General features: G+C 50.8%; 1 protein-coding gene and 1 long non-coding RNA gene across 2 annotated transcripts in view; one reads left to right on the forward strand and one right to left on the reverse strand.

The window, feature by feature from the left end:
* Positions 1-21705, reverse strand: part of Coro1c (coronin, actin binding protein 1C) — a 66268-nt gene that overhangs the window by 25992 nt on the left and 18571 nt on the right. The window contains exon 2 of the mRNA NM_011779.3: positions 13528-13727. Coding sequence (NP_035909.2) covers positions 13528-13722 — 195 coding nt within the window. The 5' untranslated portion in view covers positions 13723-13727. The remainder of the gene's footprint in view (positions 1-13527; positions 13728-21705) is intronic.
* Gm42005 lies at positions 4926-9099 on the forward strand. Its single transcript, XR_878693.3, has 2 exons — positions 4926-8001; positions 8094-9099. It is a non-coding gene; the product is annotated as a predicted gene, 42005 (long non-coding RNA).

Raw genomic sequence — 21705 nt, forward strand, 5'->3', positions numbered from 1 at the left:
CTAGGCTGGTGGCAAGCCCCCATCCACTGAGTCACCTCACTGGTCACCACTGATATTTTTTTCTCCACCGGAAGTTTTTCTGCTTTATTGTCTTGTCCCAGGCTTCTGTATCTCACGCCTCACCCCAGCAAGCCCCACTTGGCACTGTGACAGAAAACACAGTACTGAACTTGAACTCCCTGGAACAACAGGTAGCATTGGTCTGGGCTACGTGGGGCTGCCGAGGAAAGCCAGACAAGTTGGAATTGACCCTGGAGTGCCAAGCCTAGCAAAGTAGTTTAACTACACACGAGAAGTTTCTCTAGTCACCCCAGCTTAAACAGCACCAGCTACAAGCTAACAGGTAGGTGTCCACACGTAGCCTTTAAGTGTGTGAGACCTCTGAGAATAAGCAGAATGTCTGCCATTCCCACCTGAGGTGCAGCAGCCTGCAGCAGCAGAGGACCAGGCTGTACTCCCAGGATCCTGCCTAATGCTGAGGGACAGCTTGCACACTTCCGTTCGACTGAAACCCAAAACAACAATAAGCAAGGCGCTTGGCACTTTTAATCCCAGCACCTTGGAGGCAGAGGTAAGTGTCTATCTGTGAGTTCAAGGCTGGCCTGGTCTGTATAGCAAGTTCTAAGCAAGTCAACAGATATAAAACAAACCACAACAAGTAATGATAATAACTAGTGCTTTCTCAGGTGTGGACAAGACCACTGATCATATGGAAACTTAATTATTCAGAAATAAATGGAGGCACAGTACCCAAGAGGTGGCGATCTGAAATGTCACTGGCCATCAGTGCTAGGCTTGGATAGAGAAAACATTTCCCACTAGGGCACGGACTGTGCAATGAGCGCAACAGTAACCTGCGATCCCTGGCAGCCGGCCATCAGAAACATGGCGTTAATAACACCGGATACTCTGCGAGCAGCTGCTTCCTCCGGCTGTGATGTCACCATAAATCCATCCAACACACACAGCAGCGTCACACCACAGCACTGCACAAAGGCACTGATTACACACAGTGGGGAAGGCATGGGCAGAGGGAGGGATGGTGTTCTAAGTGCATGCAGACGGGATGGCAGCTCTCCTGTTCTCATGGTTTATAGCCTCAAGGTACCATCTCACCCATAACAAAGTCAAATTAACAATCAGACTTTTTACCAGAGTATATGCTATTAAGATGTGATGATGAGACCCAGCAAGACGGCTCGGAGGTGAGAGGTGCCTGATGCCAGGCCAGGGAACCTGAGTTCAATCCCAGCAACCCCTGCAGCAAATTTCCTTCCACCCTCCACATGTGTGTGCACTTGGTACCCACTGCAACTGGTAAACAAACAAAACAGCGCATCCTGCTGCACTCTGGTTACTATGACAGTGGACTAATGAGTAAGGACAAGCAGACATCACCGGGTAGGACACAGGGACCTTGGGGCACACAGTTTCCATGCACCCCAAGACACATATTCACTTGCCATTCCATGGGCAATGAGGGCCGTGTCTACTCTGAGGGTCTGCTCCATACCCTGTGATGCTGCAGCCTGCCTCAGCAGCATGTGTAAGTAACAGCGAGCCATTTAAAGCCGTTTTCCCAGTATCCTAAAAAGTGACATTTTAAGGACTTCTCTCCAATTTTCCGATTTTTATATAGAATAATTTCATTTTATTAATGCTGCTTCATTAAGGGTAAGTCACCTCAACCGCACCATCTAGTCAGAGTATAAAATTCTATTTATTAGTCATGTCTAAGGTGTGCATGCACGTGGTGGGTGTGCATGCCATGGAGGTCATAGAGAGGTCACAGAGCTGGGGGGTGCGTAGCTGACTGGTCTGGATTCTGGTACTGTGTCACTCAGCATCCATCCTTTTCTAGGATGGAAACTACAGCCGTTTGTGTTTTGAGCCTTCAATAAGGTTTTAATTCACTCACACGGTACACCGTGCCTGACCAGCCACAACCCCAAGTGGCTGAAATTACCGGGAGTTAGCGCGGTAACTGTCAAACCATCAACAAGATTCTAGAGGCTGTTCCAGGCCCTAGTTCATGAACTCATGGGACAGTGGTAAAATGGGTCGGGACCCTGGCACACGCGCATGAGTACCTGACAGATCGAGTGGCCTGCTCTGAGCCAAGCAACATGAACCCAAGGGAAAATTCAGCCTCGGAGGCGTGCAGACAGCTGGCACAAGGCAGAGGTGTAAGGGCACAGTTTCCACGTGGCTGGCCCGAGCTTACGGTGACTGCTCTGAGCCTACCCTAGCCAGCAACCCCCAGCAGAGCAGTAAAGCTGAGGCCAGCACTGCCATGCGCTTTGGGTCTGGGGTAAGACCTTTAAATTTCAAACCAAGACTCAGCAGGGCCTTTGGAGAGAGTGAGTGCTCGCCTGCCTCTTAACAAAGCCAAGTCAATTAGAGAGCATTTCCTGTCCCTGTCGTGGGCTTGGGAGGGTGGAAGACAGGGAAAAGTAAAAACAGAACGGAAACGTCAGCAATCATAAAGCCTTATCTAATGGCTCTAAAAACGGAGCGTCCTAACTGAGCTGACTATGTAAAGGCATTCCTCTTCAAGAACTTAAAACGCAGCCTAAGTCTCTAGCTACAATGGATTCCCCATCACTTCCGAGAGAAAACCATAGTGGCTTCCTCTGTGTCTAAGCCTGTGTTGCCTCTGCCTCACACTTCCCTCTTGGCACTAAGGCCACGCTACAATCAAACTGTCAATGTATACAGTGTATACAACACAGGAGATTCCTCAGACACTACCACAGAGGAGTTCCACCCTGTGAAGAGGGACAGGGGCGTTCTCACTCTCACAGACCCTCAAGCCCCAAGTCCTGTATTGTGTGCTCTGTGGCTTATACAAGATCATACAGAGTAAGAGCATTTCATTCCTCACACACTGTGCGCTCTCTCATCAGTCAGTCAGGCACAGTGGAACTGGTGCTAGGATGGACCAATGAGCAAAGACGGGTCCCTTCCAGCCCAGAACCATGTAGCATGTTAACGCTCTCCTAAGTCCTTGTCCAATGCTAGCAAAGGACTCCAATGACAAGCAGCACAGGTCCCCAGTCTCAGATGCTCTCTCAAGATGCTGAGATAGCCGCACAGCTCATCCTAGCTTCTATCCCAAAGTTCACGGTGAAACAGCCCCCCCCTTCCTCCCATCTTCTATGGACCTGGGCAGCTGCCTCACTTTCCTGTCTTTTTCCAGCTCCTCAGCTGTTCCTGTGCCTGTGTTCCACACTGGGCATGGCCAGGCACCTGTGAGGGTCCAGAGCACCAGGGCTCAGGACTCTTGGGAGAGGGACGGGCAGCCCAGCATTTCCAGATGTTTGCTTTTTAAGGGAAAGAATGAGGAGCAGGCCCATTGATGTGCCTGCATGTCAGTAACAGTTCATTTCTGGCTTTGGGGGAATAAACTGAGGACTCGTGCTCTCCAGCTTGGAGGATGGAATCAAACATGTGCTCGGAAGCAGAGGAAAGTTCCAGCCAAGCATAAGGGCTCCATTCACATGCGCAGGTTCAAAGGAGTCAGGAAAGGGCACCATTGAAGCCACTTCTTTTTCTCCAGCTTCCTTTCCCTATGACAGGGCTATTTATGTGAGTACATGTTCTGTGGAGATCTGTGAGCCTCAGCTGCTCCACAGGGAGGAGCCGTGGTGACTGCAGATGGCAGGGGTGGCCTCAGCTATGGAGGCGCACACCATGTGTGACTTGCTGATGAAACCCATGGAGGGAGCTCTGCTGGAAGGGAACAGAGGCAGCAGCCTGGGGGCAGGGGTGTTCTGGAGTAAAACACAGACTGAGGCTGACCTACTCTGAGGTGAGCCAGCATCTCAGGCTGAAGGGAGGTATAGCCTTGGGAGAAACCAGCCTGAAGTGTGGACACACAGGTACCCTTCCCATCAGAGGCATCCCCAGAGCTGGGTTTACCAACTTCCCTTTTCTTCCCTTTGTCTATGACACAACACAGAAGAACAGCGTCAGAACCAAGGTCTCAGCTGAACAGTCACAAGCATGAGAAGTACAGGTCTAAGTGGGGGATAGAGGGAGCGCCCCCATCATTAAGGAGAACGGAGGCTTGTCTAGTCCATTCTAGTGAGCAGGGGGAGGCGCAGCCTCTGGTACTCCAGAGTGGGAATGAGGAACAGGACAGTCCTGCCTTGGGACCACAGCAGGACAGTCTCTGTCTTGTGAACAAGCTAGAGGAGGAGAGTACAGACCCAGCTCTGTGGCCTGTGTCCCTCATGCAGGACAGAGCTCAGCCAGATGAACCAGCCGACGGACGAGCCTCATCCCTGGCCTCCCAGCTCAGCCTTCCCTGGACTCTACACCCAACCAACAGAGACCTTCATGTTGGCAAGAGCAGCTTGCCACATGTGTAGATGACATTGCAAAAACATGTTCAATCCAAACTGGGTGGACTTTTTAAGAACAACCAGCATGTGCTCAGAACCCTTTCTTGGCCTGAGTAGGGGTGGCCTGGCATGCCCAGCAGGGACTCTCTTGACTCCAGAAGCCCAGGAAAGAGTTAAACATCCTCTGCACTTGACATGGTGGCTTCTCACCACACACTTCCAGATCCCACCATTTTCCAAGCAGCTGTGCAGCCAATCAAAGCAGAGGAAGGAAATTATCCTGGCCAGCTGTCAGCCACTGAGCACTGATGGCCATATATGGTAAAAAGCACTGTCAGAGCTTGTCTGCTGCTGGGACGAGGCAGTGAGCGCAGTGTAGCAGAAGCTGGATGAGGTGAGGGTGCACAAAGGACAGGCTGCCTGCTGCTCATCTCTGGAGGAGTGGGGGAGGGGACACATCATCTGCTGGGCACACTCTGGGTGAGTCACAGCCCCGGGGCACACTGTGAGGTTCCTCGGCCAGCCCTCTGTGCTTCATTGTTAACTGGGGGGGGGGGGGGGGGGGGGGGGGGGGAAGAGCAGAGCAGCCCTCCTCCCTGCTCCTTCCAATGAGACTAGAGAACACAGGCACAGAGAGAGAAAGAAAGGGCCCTTCTGTGGCACTTCATGTGGTAATGAGGCCACGCAGCACTCATGTGGCTGGCAGCTCAGGACACAATTTACAAGTCATTGTTCTGCACCTGGTGCTCTCCCCCTGAATTACCAGACCATCCCCCAGCCTTTGGAGACCCTCACACTTCAGAGTTTAGGTGCTAAAGGCATCGACAGAAGCCGTTTCAGTAAGCAGTGAACTGGCAGGTCACAACACACCAAGAAATGGCATATAATAAAGCCTTCCACAGTGTCCCACAGCCACCCCTATACAGTGGATAATCAGCACCACGTCTCTCGGCCTGTTGGTGTGCGTATTCAGCAACACAGCAATGCCAGTCTGGCAGGTGCAAGCACAGTGGCCAGAGAGCAGCTCCACGGGAGGGAGCCTGTGAAGGGGGGAGCCCATCAGTGTGGCTGCCGGCCGGCAGGCAGGCAGACACAGCCCTCCCTCGACAGACAGCTGCCCAGACGGCATCTCTACCACGAGGCACAGGACACACTGAGGCTGGAAAGCTAGCACCGCTGAGGGGCTGCAGCACCAAGGCCAAGCTACTGCCTTGCTGAGCTTTCTTTCCAGGGACAGAGTGCACAGAAGGTTCAACCGCACCCCAAGTCCCTAAGGCCCCCAGACCTTCACATTGTGGAGAGAAATAACAATGATTTACACCGAGAAGTCACAGGAAGATTTAGACATGGAAGGTTGAGAAAACACGCCTGCAGCCTGGGACAGTCACTCCCCCCCAGACTCAAGTTCTGAAGAACTGGAGAGGCAGCAGTGCCCCGAGCTCAAAGATGACGCTTCAGGAAGGACAGTCTGCAGACAGCTGCATGGCATGGACGATGGAGTCTCACTTGTGTCTGACTCAAGCTGCTGCCTCCTCCCGAGATGGCTAAAGGGGAGACACCGGGCTCACTGACCTGGCACAGGACCTGAGCACTTGTCCTGGTTCTTCACCTGCTCTCAAGGAAAATGTCAATTTTACACAATTCATGGGGGAGGAGGAAGAGGAGGAGGAGGAGGAGGAGGAGGAGAAAAAGAAGAAAAATAACCCCCCAACAACAACAAATGTGTGATTTTTCTGCCATAAGCTACTTCTGACTCACGTGTTGGTTCATGACACAGAGATGATCATATCCATTTCCTCTAGCATCCCATTTCCCACATGCCAAGAAGCCAAGTTCCAGTCTGGAAGAGGTTGTGGCCACCGCCCTTGCCCTTCTCACACTGTACCCCCCCCCCCTCCTGGATGCAAACTCACAGAATCTGAAAGCTAACAATCTCCTTGTGAAGCCCTCCAGCCTCGGCTGGGAGTCAGCACTGAGGGCCTGAGTGCTTCATGCAGTCACAGGGTCAGCACTGGGCAGACCCAGGGCAGCTGTTAGAGGAATGTTTAAAAGCAGTTACCGACGCAAGCCCCTCCTGCCCACAGGCAGAGCTGGCAAAGCAATGGCCCTGCGGCCACTGGCAGCAGGGGTGGCGCTCGCTCCGAGCCCATACAAGCTGTAAGAAGCTGCCTATGGGGAAGTTGCCATCACGGGCAACTTGTCGGATCTAGATGTCCGTTTCCTCAAACAGTGAGATGACCTTGTCCTGCATCAAGACTTTGATTGAAGTCACACAACAGTGCTGTCTAAGGTCCTGCACACACGCTTCCTCAGGGCTGCCCAGACCCTCCTCATCGGTAGTCACCACTGTCAGGCAGAAACCAGGCTGCCCCAAGTTTTGTGATTCCTGGACAGTGACATCAAGACTGATGCTGTGCATTACAGCCTGTTGGGGACTGTCCACATGTATTGCCCCCATGATGAAGTGACTGACATCCTCAGGGGTGCCTGAAGTGGAAATTCCTAGGTACTTTGGAGACTCAGTTATGTCATGTGATGTTGTGCTGAAGCAGACACGGGTGAGAGGATGTTGTGCTGAAGCAGACACGGGTGAGAGGATGTTGGGCTGAAGCAGACACGGGTGAGAGGATGTTTGGCTGAAGCAGACACGGGTGAGAGGATGTTTGGCTGAAGCAGACACGGGTGAGAGGATGTTGGGCTGAAGCAGACACGGGTGAGAGGATGTTGGGCTGAAGTAGACACGGGTGAGAGGATGTTGGGCTGAAGCAGACACGGGTGAGAGGATGTTGGGCTGAAGCAGACATGTGATGTTTAGAAAGAATTTAAATATAACCACAGACAGTGACAAGGCTCTTGCATTGGTTCGCCTTGCACTCAGTTGCTGATCTTTGTATGTTGTAACTTCATAAAGAGTAACTCGCCAAAGAACTCATGATATTCTAGCAGCTCTGGCTGGTGAGACAGAGGTTAGCCACCTGGGGTGTGGCCTTCAACACAGGGCCCAAGGTCAGGCTGCAGGGTGAAACTGATGCAGCCTTCTGGACTGTTCCAGATGAATCCACTTGACGCATTCAGCAGGTCAAGGGTGGAAACTGTTCTCAACAATTTATGAAACATTTCCTGATTGCTTACAGGTGCAGCGCTGGCAACTGCAGGGGCAGAGGGACATACAAAGACAGCTCTCTGGCAGAAGGCAGATGATTCAGAGGGCAAGCAGCCCTACACTGTAGCAAGGAGCACAGGGGAGCACCGCCAGTGGCAAGGAGCATGGGGGGAGGGGGCACAGCTCAGAGAACACGCAGCCTCATGGAAGGACTTCCTTGAGTCCTCACAGTGCTTACAGTGCCCTGACCCGTGCTGGTGAAGGAATGACAGATTCCTTCTCACACAGAAAAGGGGGAAGTAGACATGGGCTCTAGTAAAGTGCTCTGGGACCAATAAGTCACTGTGGAGTAGGACAAGGACAGAAAAGAAACCTCAGGGCTCAGCCTGTGTGGGGGACAGGCAGCTAAGACATGGTTAGGAGGGACTCGCTGAGAGACACGTGAGGAGCACAGCGTCGTTCCATCCCAGGGAGGCTGGAGTTGCACCTGTGCCTGTTGAGTGGTGGTTTCAGCGAGACGCTGGCTGGTGCCTGTGTGTGGCTACACCCATGGTAAGCTTTGCTCTGACCTAGAATATATTCTTTGGGTTGCGTTTTTTTTTTTTTTTTAATTGTTTTTGTTTGTTTGGTTTTGTTTTTTTCAGATAGGGTCTCATCATGGATCTCAGACTGGCCTGACTCAGATCCTCCTGCCTCAGTCTTTGAGATCTCAAATGACAAGATCCTAGAATGGGTATTAAATCTGGAGAATGGCAGGAACTCACAGGAGGCATGCATCCTCCTACAAAGTGCAGGGAGTAAAACAACTGTGTAGTGTCCACTGCAGTGCCACGTGTCCCTGTGGGACCTCAGCATCATCTACCCCTTGCTCTCCTGTAAACACGGTGGAGCCGAGAGTCTGCTCTTTTCCAGCACAGGACAGGCATTTGGCTGTCTATTCATCCCTGGTGTTTGCAGCTCAGCCAATGCTGACAGGAGATGCTCATGAGGTGCTGCCCAGTGTTGGGGGTCTCACGGCTTCAGCTCTGGAGACACAGATGAAGAACCAGGAGGAGAATTCCGGTTACAGACTAGCTAACTTAAGAGTCAGGCGGCTGCACTTTGAAGACCTGGAGTATGTGACCTAAGTCTGTGGGAAAGGAATATTTACTAGGTTCAAATAATGATGTATTTTTTTTCTTTTAGAGAGTTCTCTCTGCATAGCCCCATTGTCCTGGAACTTGCTCTGTAGAGCAGGCTGGCCTCGAACCCACAGAGATCCACCAGCCTCTGCCTCCCAGGATTACAGGCGTGCAACGACTCACCCAGCTATGAATGATGAGTTTTACAACTTATTCCACGCAGGAGGGTCTCAGTCTTGGGTACACTAACCCTGCGGTGCTGGCACCTCACACAGAAGAGGCCTGCCAGATCATAAACCAGAAGCCATGCCAAAGCAGCACACAGCTGGATTAACATCTGCATGTCAAAGCAGCACAGAGCTGGATTAGTATCTTCACAGGGAGGACAAGGGTGTCTTCCTATTTTTTTCTATTTACTTATTTTTACAATGTTTAAACAAGAGAATATAATAACCCAGCAGGGCTCCAGGCAAAAAGCACTCGGGGCTGAAAAGATGGCTCAGCAATAAAAAGCTGTTCTTTTGGAGGACCAAGGTTCAGTTTCTGGGGTGCTGGAACAACAGCTGAGAACTCACATCCTGAGACACAATCACAGGTCTGTGAATCAACTGGGAATGGTTTGGGTTTCTGAAACTTCAGAGCCCACTCTCAGTGACAGGCTACTCCAAATCTCAAGCAGTTCCACCAACCAGGGACCAGCATTCAAATGAATGAGCCAACTGGATCATTTCCCATGCAAGCTACCGCTGGGAGTGACTCTGAACTCAGGTCTTCTACTCGGCCTGCCAGGTGGCAGGGTCATAGGTGTGCATTGCCATGCCTGCTCTGTGGCTGGGAATCAAACTCATGGCCCTGTGTGTGCTGGACAATCATCCTACTGGCTGAGCTACAACCCCAAAATTATGGTTTTAAAGCATGCTTTAAATTCCATTCAAGCTTCAGGGGCGTACACTATACAAGAAGACCCTATCTCAAAAAGGATGTTTATATTCACACACACACACACACACACACGCGCGCGCGTGTGTGTGTGTGTGTGTGCACTTACTCTCTCTATCTGCATCTGTTTTAAGGTCACTCATAACTAACCAGAGGGGTGTGGTGGTAGACAGCTTTTCATGCCAGGCTTGGAAGAGCACTCCCTACTGTGCATCCTCCCTACTGTACATCAGGCCCTAGCCTGGATGGGGTGGGGTAAAACAGATAATCAGAAAGCCACTTGTCTTAGTTAAGACTACTATCAATGTGATGAAACACCATGACCAAGAGCAAGCTGGCAAGGAAATGGCTGATTTCAGCTCACATTTCCAGGTCACGGTCTGTCACACAGGGCAGGAACCTGGAGGTGGGAGCTGACACAGAGGCCATGGAGGGGTGCTGCTTACTGGCTTGCTCAACCCTACTTTCTTATAGAACTCAGGACCTCCAGCCTGAGATGGCTCCACCCACAATGGCCTGGTCTCTCCCCTCCATATTATTAATTAAGAAAATGCCCTACAGCCGGAGCTTATGGGGGCATTTCCTCAGATAAGGTCTCCTCCTTTCTGATGACTCTATCTTGTATCAAGTTGACATAAAAATAGCCAGCACGACTCTTACTACTCACATACGCAGTGTAAGCAAACACTGTCAAAGACTTCAGTCTGAGAATACCTGATTTACACTTGTTGCCTGCCTATCAAATCACCCAAAATCCAACTGCTTAAGATAGGGGCTCTTACAGGCAAGCCAGATAACCTGAGATCAATGCCCTGGACCAACCTCGGTATCTCTATCTATATATCTATAGAGATAGATTAAATAAAAGGCACTGCCCATCTCACTGCAGGGACAAAGAGGCAGTATGCCACAAGGTTAAAGGAGCCCTGACCATGCCCATCCCATCATGCCCCACCCCACTCTAGACAGTCACTACTCAGAAAGCCAGCAGTCACTCCCAGACACAAATGACCTTTACAATCAGAATGGGGAAGGAAGGGCACCAGGGGGATGGGAGCCCGAGGTGTGGATCCTCCATCCAGGTGAGGAGCGCAGTTCTCAGAGCACCCCTCCACCTTACTTGTCTCAGGCAGGACTGGCAGGTTTTCTGAGGTCCAAAGTTCGAGGGTGCACCTTAAAGGAAGTGCTTTGTGCTGGAGTCTTCATGACCAGCAGCAGGGAGGGGTGCTTGCTTCAGCTGTGCGTCACGACTGAGCCAAGCAGACGGCTCAGGGGACTGAAGGCCTGCGTGGGCACTTGTAGCACGGGAGAAAGCTATCCCTCGTGCCAGTCAAACACAGAGCCATTTTGTGCTTAACAAGACAGCCTTGTCTTACTCATCCTCTGAAAGACTGGAGAACAAGAACACACACCAAACCACACCTGCAGAGATCACGGCAGATTGGCATGCCACGGCTTGAGCCGTGTTACCAAAGAGTTGGGGCGCATGCGGGCTGATCCAAGCCACCACACCTTAGCTGGGGACCTACTTACTCTTAAAGCAATGGCCTCTGACGAGCCAATGTGCTGACCGCTTGTGTATGTGCTGGTGCTTGTATGTGAGCACAGGTGTGCGTGTGTGTGTGTGAGCACAGGCATGTGTGTATGTCAATATATTTGTCCCTGTTACTGTTTCCATCTTGGATCTTGGAAGTCTTAGAAGACAGAGACTGTCTAACGCATTTATATATTCCCAAACTCTAATCACAAGACACTGAGATTACAAGTCTTTGCTACCCCTCCCCCCCCATCTTGGGGTGGGTGGGGTGGGGTTCTGAGACAAGGTCTGGCCATGTAGCCTGGCTGGCCTGGAACTCACTATGTGGGCTGCCTTACAAGTGCTGAGACTAAAGGTGTAAACCACCACACAGGGCCAATAGAAGCAATCTAATAGGATAAAGGTTAGAAAACAGTACACAATGCTGGGGTAAGGGTGCAGGGTGGCAGGCTATAGCTTGGTGGCACAGGACTTGATTAGCATGAGTCAGGCCTGAGGTTCAATTCTCCCCCCACCAGGGCAGAAATGCTGCAAAGGGCAGTGCTGAGCCTACAAACAGCAAAGCAACGCTGACACATGATGGTCAGACAACAATGAAACCTGACCTAGTAACAATCAAATATCAGCAGCAATGTAAAATCCACAACCCTCACTCAGAAACCATCTATTATTACAGGGTAGGTATTTCCTGCCAACAGTGAGGATGGTCCTATTTGCTTCAGCTACTGATGCTCCAGTGACCAGGCAGCAGCCCAGAAGGGCAGAAACATCAGGTCAAGTGACCTGGGGCTCGCAGCCAGGCCTTCCACCATAGCACAGGACTGACCACCACCCTCACCTGCAGGACAAAGCCACACAGACAGAATCATAGCCGAGAAAGGCCCAAAAGATAGGCACCTCCCAAAGCCAACATGTGACTGAGGCATAGTAACGGGGGGGGGGGGGGGCTGGAGGGATATGTGTGTATACGTGTGGAGGTATCTTCTCTTGCCTCCCCCACCCCCGTTTTGAGACAGTGTCTCCAAATGAATCTGAAGCTCACCAGTTGGATAGATTGGCAGCCAGAGAGCCCCTAGGCTCCTCCTGCCTCGGACCCCTAGTGATGGGGTTACGGACAAGCATCACTGAGCCTGGCTTGTCAGAGGATGTTGAAGATCCGAAGTCAGGTCCTCACGCTAACTCTACCCACTAGGCTCTCTCCGCAGTCAAGGACGAGTGGGCACTCTCATTCCGACAGAGATGGAGTGATACTGACTAATGCAGGCCACTAACCTAAGTAAGAACCACGTCGCCACACAGGTCTCTGCGAGCGCCGTGAGGGCCAGAGTCTCCCGTGGTCTGCAGAAGCACAGGCGGGCTCACAGAGCCTTTTGTGGATGTGGAAGCTGGAGGAACTGTCTGAACCCTGTGCAAGATTAGCCATTCAGAGTTTATTTTGGGCTTCTTAATTGGCTTGTTCCATTTCTTTGAAGAAAAGAATGTCTTGAATTCGTTCCTCAGTTTATAAAAAGAAAAATGCTTTAACTCCAGGCAGACCGTGAGTTCCTGACCTGGCTGACAGGCCGTGGCTGTCCTCTCAGCTGGCTGGCCTGAGCCCTAGCAACAAAAAAGTCAAGTTCCTGAGCACTCCCCACTACTAATAAAGGACTACACATGCTGGAGACGGCCCAGTGGCTAAGGACATGTCCAGATGGCGTAAGTTCTAGTCCCTGCACCCATAGCAGGGGGCTCGCAACTATCTGTAGCTCCAGGGGACCCAATTCCTCTATCGAAGCCAAGCACAGGTACTAACCAGAACAAGCTAGTCCCGGACATCTGAGAGTACAGGAACCGGAAGCTTCCCCACGTGATGTCAAGCTATGCTCTTGAGGTGGACGCTGACTTTCAGAACCCACGATCCACAGTGAGGCGTGCCCCAGTTTCCCATTGCGGCCTGTAGATTTTCAGCGCAAGGTGACGGCTGGCTGTACTCAACACCTGCACTTCCACGTCATGTTGTGGCACTACACCCTTAGCTCTGGAGCTCAGGACTTTTCCTCCTACAAGCTAAGGAGAACAGGCACACAAATGCTCCATCTTACACCCAGCTGGGGCGGCTCAGGAAAAGAGCAGTGCGCCCCTGAGAAGGAGTGCACACAGAGCCAGCCAGTCAAACAGTATAAATCCTGGGCTGTAGCTTACTACTGAGACTCGGGATAAACCGTGAATCCTGTGTTGGGTCTGTCTGTGTAGACACCTCCAGCACCCGCTACTCTGGCAGCAGGGCTGGGACCAGGGTCATATACACCTAAGCAACAGGACAACGAAGTCACAGAGCTAAAACCCATCCCTTGGGACATTTTCTTGAGCTTGTGGTCAATTTACAACTCAAAACCCGAAAGGCCACAGGCTGAAGAGATGGCTCAGTGGTCAGAGCCCTGGCCGAGGACCTGAGTTCCTTGTATCTCCAGCTCCAGAAGGGGATGTCGCTCGCTCACTCACCTTGTGCAGAGGGAGCACCAGGAAGGCCCCTCCCCCACTCGCTTCTATGATGATGGCCACGAATCTGGGGTTGACGGCACAAAAGGAACTGTCCCAGGTGACTCGGGAGACACGGATGTCGTCATAGCACTGGTCATTCTTCACCGCCTGTCCAAAGACGTGGCGGAACTTGCTCTGCCGCACCACTCGCCGCATCGTGTCTGTGAAAAGAGAGCAGCGAGAAGTGTGTGAGAGCTGCGTGCACCAAAGCTGCGCTTCCACACCAGGCAAGCTGGAAACAGCACCTCGGCACGGCCGGCGCTCCTGGAAGGTGCAAATCCCAGATCCTGTGCAGAAGAAGCGGGGAGAGCACGGCAAAACAGGTGGCAAAGCTCACAGCATCCAGAGGCAGAAGAGAGTGCTCACTTCAAGAGAAGGATCAAGGCAGGACCTGAAGGGAAATCCACCTTTCGGGGTGGGTGGGAAAACACATTCCACCCTTCCTACTTTGGAGATAGGAAACCACCTAAGCGAAGGAGCTTTGTGGGTGGGAAGCTGAAGGAAATCCTCAAACAAGACGTGATTTGGTGGCTTTCTCCTCAGCCTGCCAGGGTCGGTTTCCAGTTCTTCAACACCCTCCCTCACGCCGACACCAGCATCCCTCTGTCTGAGCACTGTGCTGGCTCCTGAGTCACTCCACACCACCAGCTATGCAGGCTCAGGAGCAGAGAGGCTGCTGCCCTGGCCCCCTGTGCTGCCCACAGAACTACCCAGACCGCCCGCTGGCTGCCAAGGGCCAGTGAGGAAATCTGACCTGAGGCTGCCACAGAAGTCAAGAGCCGGGTCTTAGAACAAGGAGCTGTAATTAAACGGGAAGTGGCTGATGAAGGCCTCAGGGACAGGGAGTCTGCCAGCTCCATTCTAGCCAACGTGAAGAGCTATACACTGGGCTACAAGCCACAGCAGCCAAAGCCTGAACTGCATGGCAGAGGCAGCTGGACAGAAGGAAGGGAACACGCCAGTGTGGAGGAGAAAAGAGACCAGGATGGAGGCTCAGGGTCAGGCAACTCAACTGCTTGTAGAGGAAGCTGGGCATGGGGATTGTGGGTGACAGCTGGCTGGGGCCCTGGGACCTCTCTGGGGAGCCAGATGGGCATGAACATGGGAGGCTTGGTGCTTCTTTCGGGCCCCAGGCCCCACACCTCAGGTTTCTAGCCAGCACTTGATGTAATTTTCCCGTCTGCTGCTGTACAGCATTCTGTTCAAAAAGACAAATGGAACTCGGATAAAGAAAGCTAAGTGGAGCCGGCACACAGCCAAACCCTGACAAATTCACAGAAAACTAGACCGCTGTGAAGAGAAGAGGCCAACAGCTGTCTGTCTGTGCCATGTGGGACCTGAGGTGGGCAATGCTATTTCTCGCCGTCTACATCCCTCCCACTGCTAGACACAGAGAAAGTTTATGCCAGAGCCTCTGTCCACCTTTGCAAGGCTTGTGTAGCAGTGTCCTCTCTGCACTGCTGGAGCATGTGGCTGGGCAGAGCTGGAAGCCCAGTGGCACGACCCCACACCCTGCATTCTGTAACCCAGCTGCTATCTGTCCTTCCCTGCTGCCTCCTGGGACTGTACACTTTGAATGCTTGGTACGAGATGCTAAGGGCTTACACTGGGCCAACAGCATTCACTGTGGAACAGTGTGAGTTCTTCCTTCAGCAGTGAGTCAGACACAGCTTCTACTGTGGCAAAGACTCAAGGAACACACCTCCATACTGGTCGCTCTCCAAAGCCACCACCTTTTCAGCCATTCTACAAGTCACCATTCTACAAAGGCTAGAGCCCCCACCAGCACATCCAGCAAGCGTTTCAAAAGATAAGGCTCAGTCAGCAGTTAGAGTGTTTATTGCTCCCTCAGAGCCCCCACATTTGGTACACACACACACACACACACACACACACACACACACAAGCACAAAACAATTTCAGTTAGCCGGATATAGTGGCACATGTCTTTAATCCCAGGCACTTGGGATGCAGACGCAGGCAGATCTCTGAGTTCAAGGCCAGCCTGGTCTACTGAACAAGTAGGCAAAGCTATACAGAGAAACCCTGTCTCAAAAAACAAAAAAAAACAAAACAAAAAAAAAAACAAAACAACTCAATAGAAAAGTATGCAAAAACAAAACCAAACATGTCTGCAGGTCTGTCTTGCTCGCGCTCTGCGCTCTCTCTCTCTCTCTCTCTCTCTCTCTCTCTCTGCCCCCCACCCCCCCACACACACATACACAGGGAGATGCACACATAGAGGGGGATGCACGGGCATACACACCATGTATAAGGAGAGAAAGGGAGCCCACCAGAGAGCAAACCCAACAACCAAGCTCAGAAGAGAGAAAGTGGGTGTCACTGAGTGACTGGTGTCACGGAGTGACCACTGTGGATGTCCCTACACTCACCGAGCATCTTGTGTGGAGCTCAGAAGGACAGAGGCGTGTTGTAAATCCCTAGCAGAAGCAGGAAAGAGAGCGTGCACACACACATAAACAGATACATATGCAGAAAAGAGAGCGTGCACACACATAAACAGATACACATGCAGAAAACAAAGTGTGCACACGCACATAAGGACACCTGCTGCACAGCCTGGTGACCTGAGTGTGGTCCCCAAACACATGTGAAAATGGCAAGAGAAAACCGCATCCACAGTGCTGTCCTCTCATCTCTGTACATGTTACCACACACACATACATACACACACGTGCCCCCACATACACACACATAGTATACACACAGACAGGTACCCACACATACACAGTGTACACACATAAACATACAACAACAACAATAATAATAATAATCACATTTTTAAAAAAGCACTTCAGCCCCAAGGTAAAGCCATACTTTCTCTAGTCAACTGACTTTCAACATGAAATGAAACCACTCACGGGGCATGGAGTGTCAACAAAGGGCGCTGACCCAGCAGGCCAGCCCTGAAAGCAAGCAAACAGAAAGATGCTGGTGATGGAATGGGTCAGGAGCCTGGACACAGGAACTGAGCCCACAAAGCCCCCAGGAGACACAGCAGCGAATCTTCCTGGCCCTGGACAGCAAAAGCAGCTCACGTCTGACACTGTGCAAGCAACATAGAGACGGAGCTGACAGGGCTCAATGAGACGGAAAACTGACCTCTCCAAGTCAGCCTCTGACCTCCACACGTACACCATGGCACACACGTCACAGCAACACACACTAACTAAAGTAAGTAAAAATATACACCGACATTTGCTGCAAACCCTAAATCGAATAAGGCATTCACTGATACCTAAAATATATAAAGAACTTATTGAAAAGGAGACAGGATAGATAGGGAGGACAATTTAAAATCCTCAAGGTAGACTTGCCAGGCATGCTGGAGGCAGGAAGATGAGGTATTCAAAGTCAGCCTCGGCTACAGGCAATCTTGCTTTTGCCTACTGTATGTGAGACCCTGGGTATATAACCAGCACCATTCCGCAAATGGGCTGAAGGCTCAAAGGGACATGCATCTGTCCAACGCACACAGAAGGTCTGTCACTTAAAAAGTGAAAACCAACCCCTCCATGAAAGGGTCCTTTACCCCAGCATAAAACCCAGCAGCCAGAGAATCGCTGATGTAGGATGGGCTGCTCTGGATCTCTAGGGTGTCGGGTGGGCTGAGCTTTGGAAGGGCCTTTCGGTGCCTTGTGCTCTAACAGATTTCCATCTGACCTGGCTCTTGAGAGAACTGAAAATGAATACATGACCTCCCCCTCCCCCAACTCCACTCCCACCCCCACAACAAAGGGAGAACCCTGAGTGCTGCTATTCGCTGGTCTAATAGATAAACTGCTCTTGCCACAGAGACCACTGCTCAGCGTGAGCGCATGCACCAGCACACCCTACGGCCCGGAGAGACCCTGGCAACAGTACAGTGCCGGGAGGCGGTACAGAGACCTACAGAGCCTAGCTAACCCTGTTTGTGTTAAGCCTATAGTAGGCAGATACAGATAAGTTTGGGGGCTGTGGGTTAAGAGCTAAAGACAGAGGGCAGGAGGCTGTTTCTTAGGACTCACTTGCCCAAGCACCTGGCAAACGCTTTAATCCCAGAACTCGGGAAGCAGAGGCCAGACTAGTTTATTATCAAGTTCCAGGACAACCAAGGACACGGAGCGTGACCCTGTCTCAAAAATAGGCAAACAAGACTTGTGTATGTGTGTGTGCGCCCGCATGTGCGTATCAGGCACACACGATGCCTGCAGAGGCCAAAAAGAGGGCATCAGATCCCTTGGAAATGGAGTTAAGGTGGTTGTGAACCTCCATGTGGGAGCTGGGAATAGAACCTGGGTCCACTGCAGGAGCAGACAGTGTGCTTAACTACTGAGCCATCTCTCTCCAACACCACAGGCTTCTCTTAAGGGTCATGAAATGTTCCCAAGCCTCTGTGGTAATGGTTGCACATGTCATTAGTTTTGTTTTGGTTTTCTCTATCTTACGCTTTAAGTGAATGCAATGCACGTACAAAGGTGTTTGTTTTTAATCTGCACAGAGTCCAGAACTGACTCTAGTCCTCACTGATTTGTAAACACTAGCAACTGTTACTTAAGAGCCCACTAAGTTTCCCTACCCGAAGGGAAAAATCCAACAACCAATGCCCTACTGACTAGGGGACATGAGGATAACTTCATAAGAAAGAACACTGGTAACCAAGAACTCTACAAAACTCTGTGTTCTCCCACCTCAGCAGCACTAATACCCTTTCCAAACAAAGAAAAATCTGAAAACGATTCCAAAGACTTGAGCTCTCTGTAAGAGCCACCAGTGTTGACATATGGCATTCAAAACTTCAGCTGGAAAACTAAGATGTCAAAAACAAACTAAAAAAAAAAATTAAATGTCTTATCAAACTTTGATTTTTTTAAAGTTCTCTCGTCTAAGTGATCAAACAACAAATTTTATTTTATTTTATTTATTTTTTTTTAAAGATAACTTTTTTTTTCCATTTATTTATTATATGTAAGTACACTGTAGCTGTCTTCAGACACTCCAGAAGAGGGTATCAGATTTTGTTATGGATGGTTGTGAGCCACCATGTGGTTGCTGGGATTTGAACTTGGGACCTTTGGAAGAGCAGTCGGCGCTCTTAACCACTGAGCCATCTCACCAGCCCCCAACAACAAATTTTAAAACTAAAATATTTTGTAAGGGAAGCCAATTCCCAACTGTATGAGAAAGAATTAATGAAGCAGTCCTGGACTAGGAGATCCAGATACAATTCTAAACGCCCTGCCAGAGAGAAGCTGCTCATGAGGTCAGGTTGTGAGCACTCCCCCCTGCACGTGACCTTTTCTTCACAGATGTTGAGAACGTCTCAGACGTAGTGGGCAGTGAGCCAGGCACGGAGACGGAGGCGGGAATTGAAGATCGGCCTGGAATTGGGAGCAAGACTCCAAAGATCAACAAAACGATAGATAGGCCAACAAGGCAGAGCTCGGCCAGTAGAGCACTTGGCACATAAGGAGCAGGGCCGACTCTGTCCCCAGAACTGCTGCAGAAGAGCTGGGATAACACACTGGTGACCCCGTGCCAGGGATCCATGCTGGCCAGAGCCAGTTCTGGGGGACTGTCAAAAAAAGGAAGAAAAAAAAAGGCAGGGAAAAACGCCCAAGAATGGCCCCCCTGAAAACACACATGCACCTGCACACTCACATGCACACACATACGTACACAAAACTATTTAAAAGGATAGCGTAGTTGAGCCATTGAGCAAATTAAGGAAAGGCTCAAAAGATTTCACAACAGATCCAAGCAGGAGACAGTGTAAATATGTCTTTTGTTTTTTTAAAGATTTATTTATTATATGTAAGTACTCTGTAGTTGTCTTCAGACACACCAGAAGAGGGCGTCAGATCTCATTACAGACGGTTGTGAGCCACCATGTGGTTGCTGGGATTTGAACTCAGGACCTCTGGAAGAACAATCAGTGCTCTTAACCGCTGAGCCATCTCACCAGCCCGTAAATATGTCTTTTAATTCCCACAAAATCTAGCTGGTGCACACCTTTAGGTCCCAGAACTTCAGAGGCAGAGGCAGGTGGATTTCTGAGTTCAAGGAATGCCTGGTCTACATGGTAACTTCCAGACCACCAAAGATTCTATGGTAAGACCCTGGACTTATGCACAGATGTGACGGCACTGAAAGAGGAAAAACAACAAAATACAAAAGCCAGATGTGGTATCACTCACCTGTAACCTAGCACTTGAAAGGCAAAGGCAAGATTAGGCTATCCTTGGTCACAAAGCAAACTTGATGTTAGCTTGGGTTACCTGACATGCCTGCAAGTTTTATGTTAATTATGGATATTTGAGAGGAAGGAACCTCAATAGAGAAAATGGCTTCCAGAGGACAGGGCTGTGTGCAAGAACATTTTCTTAGTGATCAATGGGGGAGGGCCCAGCCATTGTGGGAGGGGCAATCCCTGGGCAGGTGGTTCTGGGTTCTATAAGAAAGCAGGCTGAGCAAGCCATATGGAAGGAGCAAGGCAGTAAGCAGCACCCTCCATGGCCTCTGCATCAGCTCCCGCCCCCAGGTTCCTGCCCTGCTTGAGCTCCTGTCCTGGCTTCAATGATGAACTGTGACGTGGAAGTTCAAGCAAAAATCCCTTTCCTCCCCAGTTGCTTTGATCACCACATTTCTTCACAGCCAACACAACCCTGCCTATTACACCTGAAGAGCCAGCCAGGAGAGAGAAAGCTTGAGCCCCAGGCCCACGCTAAATGTCCTCTCTAGGGCCGGTGTCAATCTCAGAAACATGGCCATTTGTCTCTCCGCCCTGGTTTCTAGGTATAGCTGAAACCAAGAGAACTGATTACCCGGTAATCCGGGCTTTAATTTTGTTTCTTAGACAGGGTCTCTCTGTGCAGCCCAGGCTAGGACTCACACTTGCAGCCTTCCTGCTCCTGCATCCCAAGGGCTGGGACTTCAAGCCTTGCCACTAGGCTCCCAAGGTAGGTAGGCAGGCGGTATATACCTCAGCTTTGACTCCAAATAAAGGAAAGGTAAACTCTGAAAAGTCCTGTTCATTATACCTAACATGGGGAAACAAGAAACAGATTTGCTTGTGTTGCGGGAAGCATCCTAAGGAAGGAGCAAGACCAACCAGCAGGGACCCCCACGGCTTTGGGCGGCCTCTCCGGCAATGGCTCTGCAAGCCCACAGCAAGCGACATCTCAGGGTTCTGCGGTTACTGCACAGGGAGAACGGTGACGTTTGAGAAGGGAAGACAGAACGACACTGCAGTGGCAGAGAATAAACTGTCCCTGAAGCACCTGAGTAAACGTTCCTCCATCTGTCTCCTCCAGTCTCACTTTAAGAAAAGGCCCACCACCCCAGCGTTTTCCTGTTGACTGAGGCACTGTCTGTCTACAGAGTCACACAGACGTGCTTCTCTGGCCTGTGTGAGAGGAAACACATCCTGAGGGAAATACAGGAAAGCTCCCATCAGCAGAATCCTGCCAGCGGCTCCGCAGACGCCATTCCAGGGCATCAGTGAGGAATGCGCAGAAGACTTCCAACCCCCCCCCCCCCCCCCCCCAGCTAGCAGCAACCTCAGAAAGGCTCCAGAGACTCTGTGAGGGACGGCCAGGCCCCCAAGAAGCTGCTGTTTCCGTGACAGGCACTTTTCAACGCAGACTGGATGTATTATATTAAAAGAACAGTAGGGAGCTAAGAGGTGGCTCAGCAGTTAAGAGCACTGGCTGCTCTCCCAGAGGACTTGGGTTTGACTCCTGGAACCCACATGATCGCTCCCAACTGCCTGTAATTCCAGTTCCAGGGGACCCAACGCCGTCGGCACACAGGCGGTACAAAGACATGTGTATAGGTCAAACATATAAATAAACAGTAAAAACAAACAAACAAACAAACAAAAACTACAAAAAACAAACACAAGAGCAACACAACACAAAACAAAACAAAACAAAAAAACCAGTAAGGTATCAGCTGAGACAAATGTCTTAAACTCTGGAGTCTCTTTTAAGAAGAAATGTAGTGTCTTTTAAGAAGAAATGTAGTGACCCTGTCCACCCACGTGGGACAGATTCCCAAGAGAAGACGATCACAGTACATGCATGAGATTCCTGATGAAACACCGAGTCCGGTGCTCATCACTTCTGGGTAGGAGGTGGC

Source organism: Mus musculus, chromosome 5 (genome assembly GCF_000001635.26).
Source record: "Mus musculus strain C57BL/6J chromosome 5, GRCm38.p6 C57BL/6J".
In the NCBI taxonomy this organism is placed as follows: domain Eukaryota; kingdom Metazoa; phylum Chordata; class Mammalia; order Rodentia; family Muridae; genus Mus; species Mus musculus.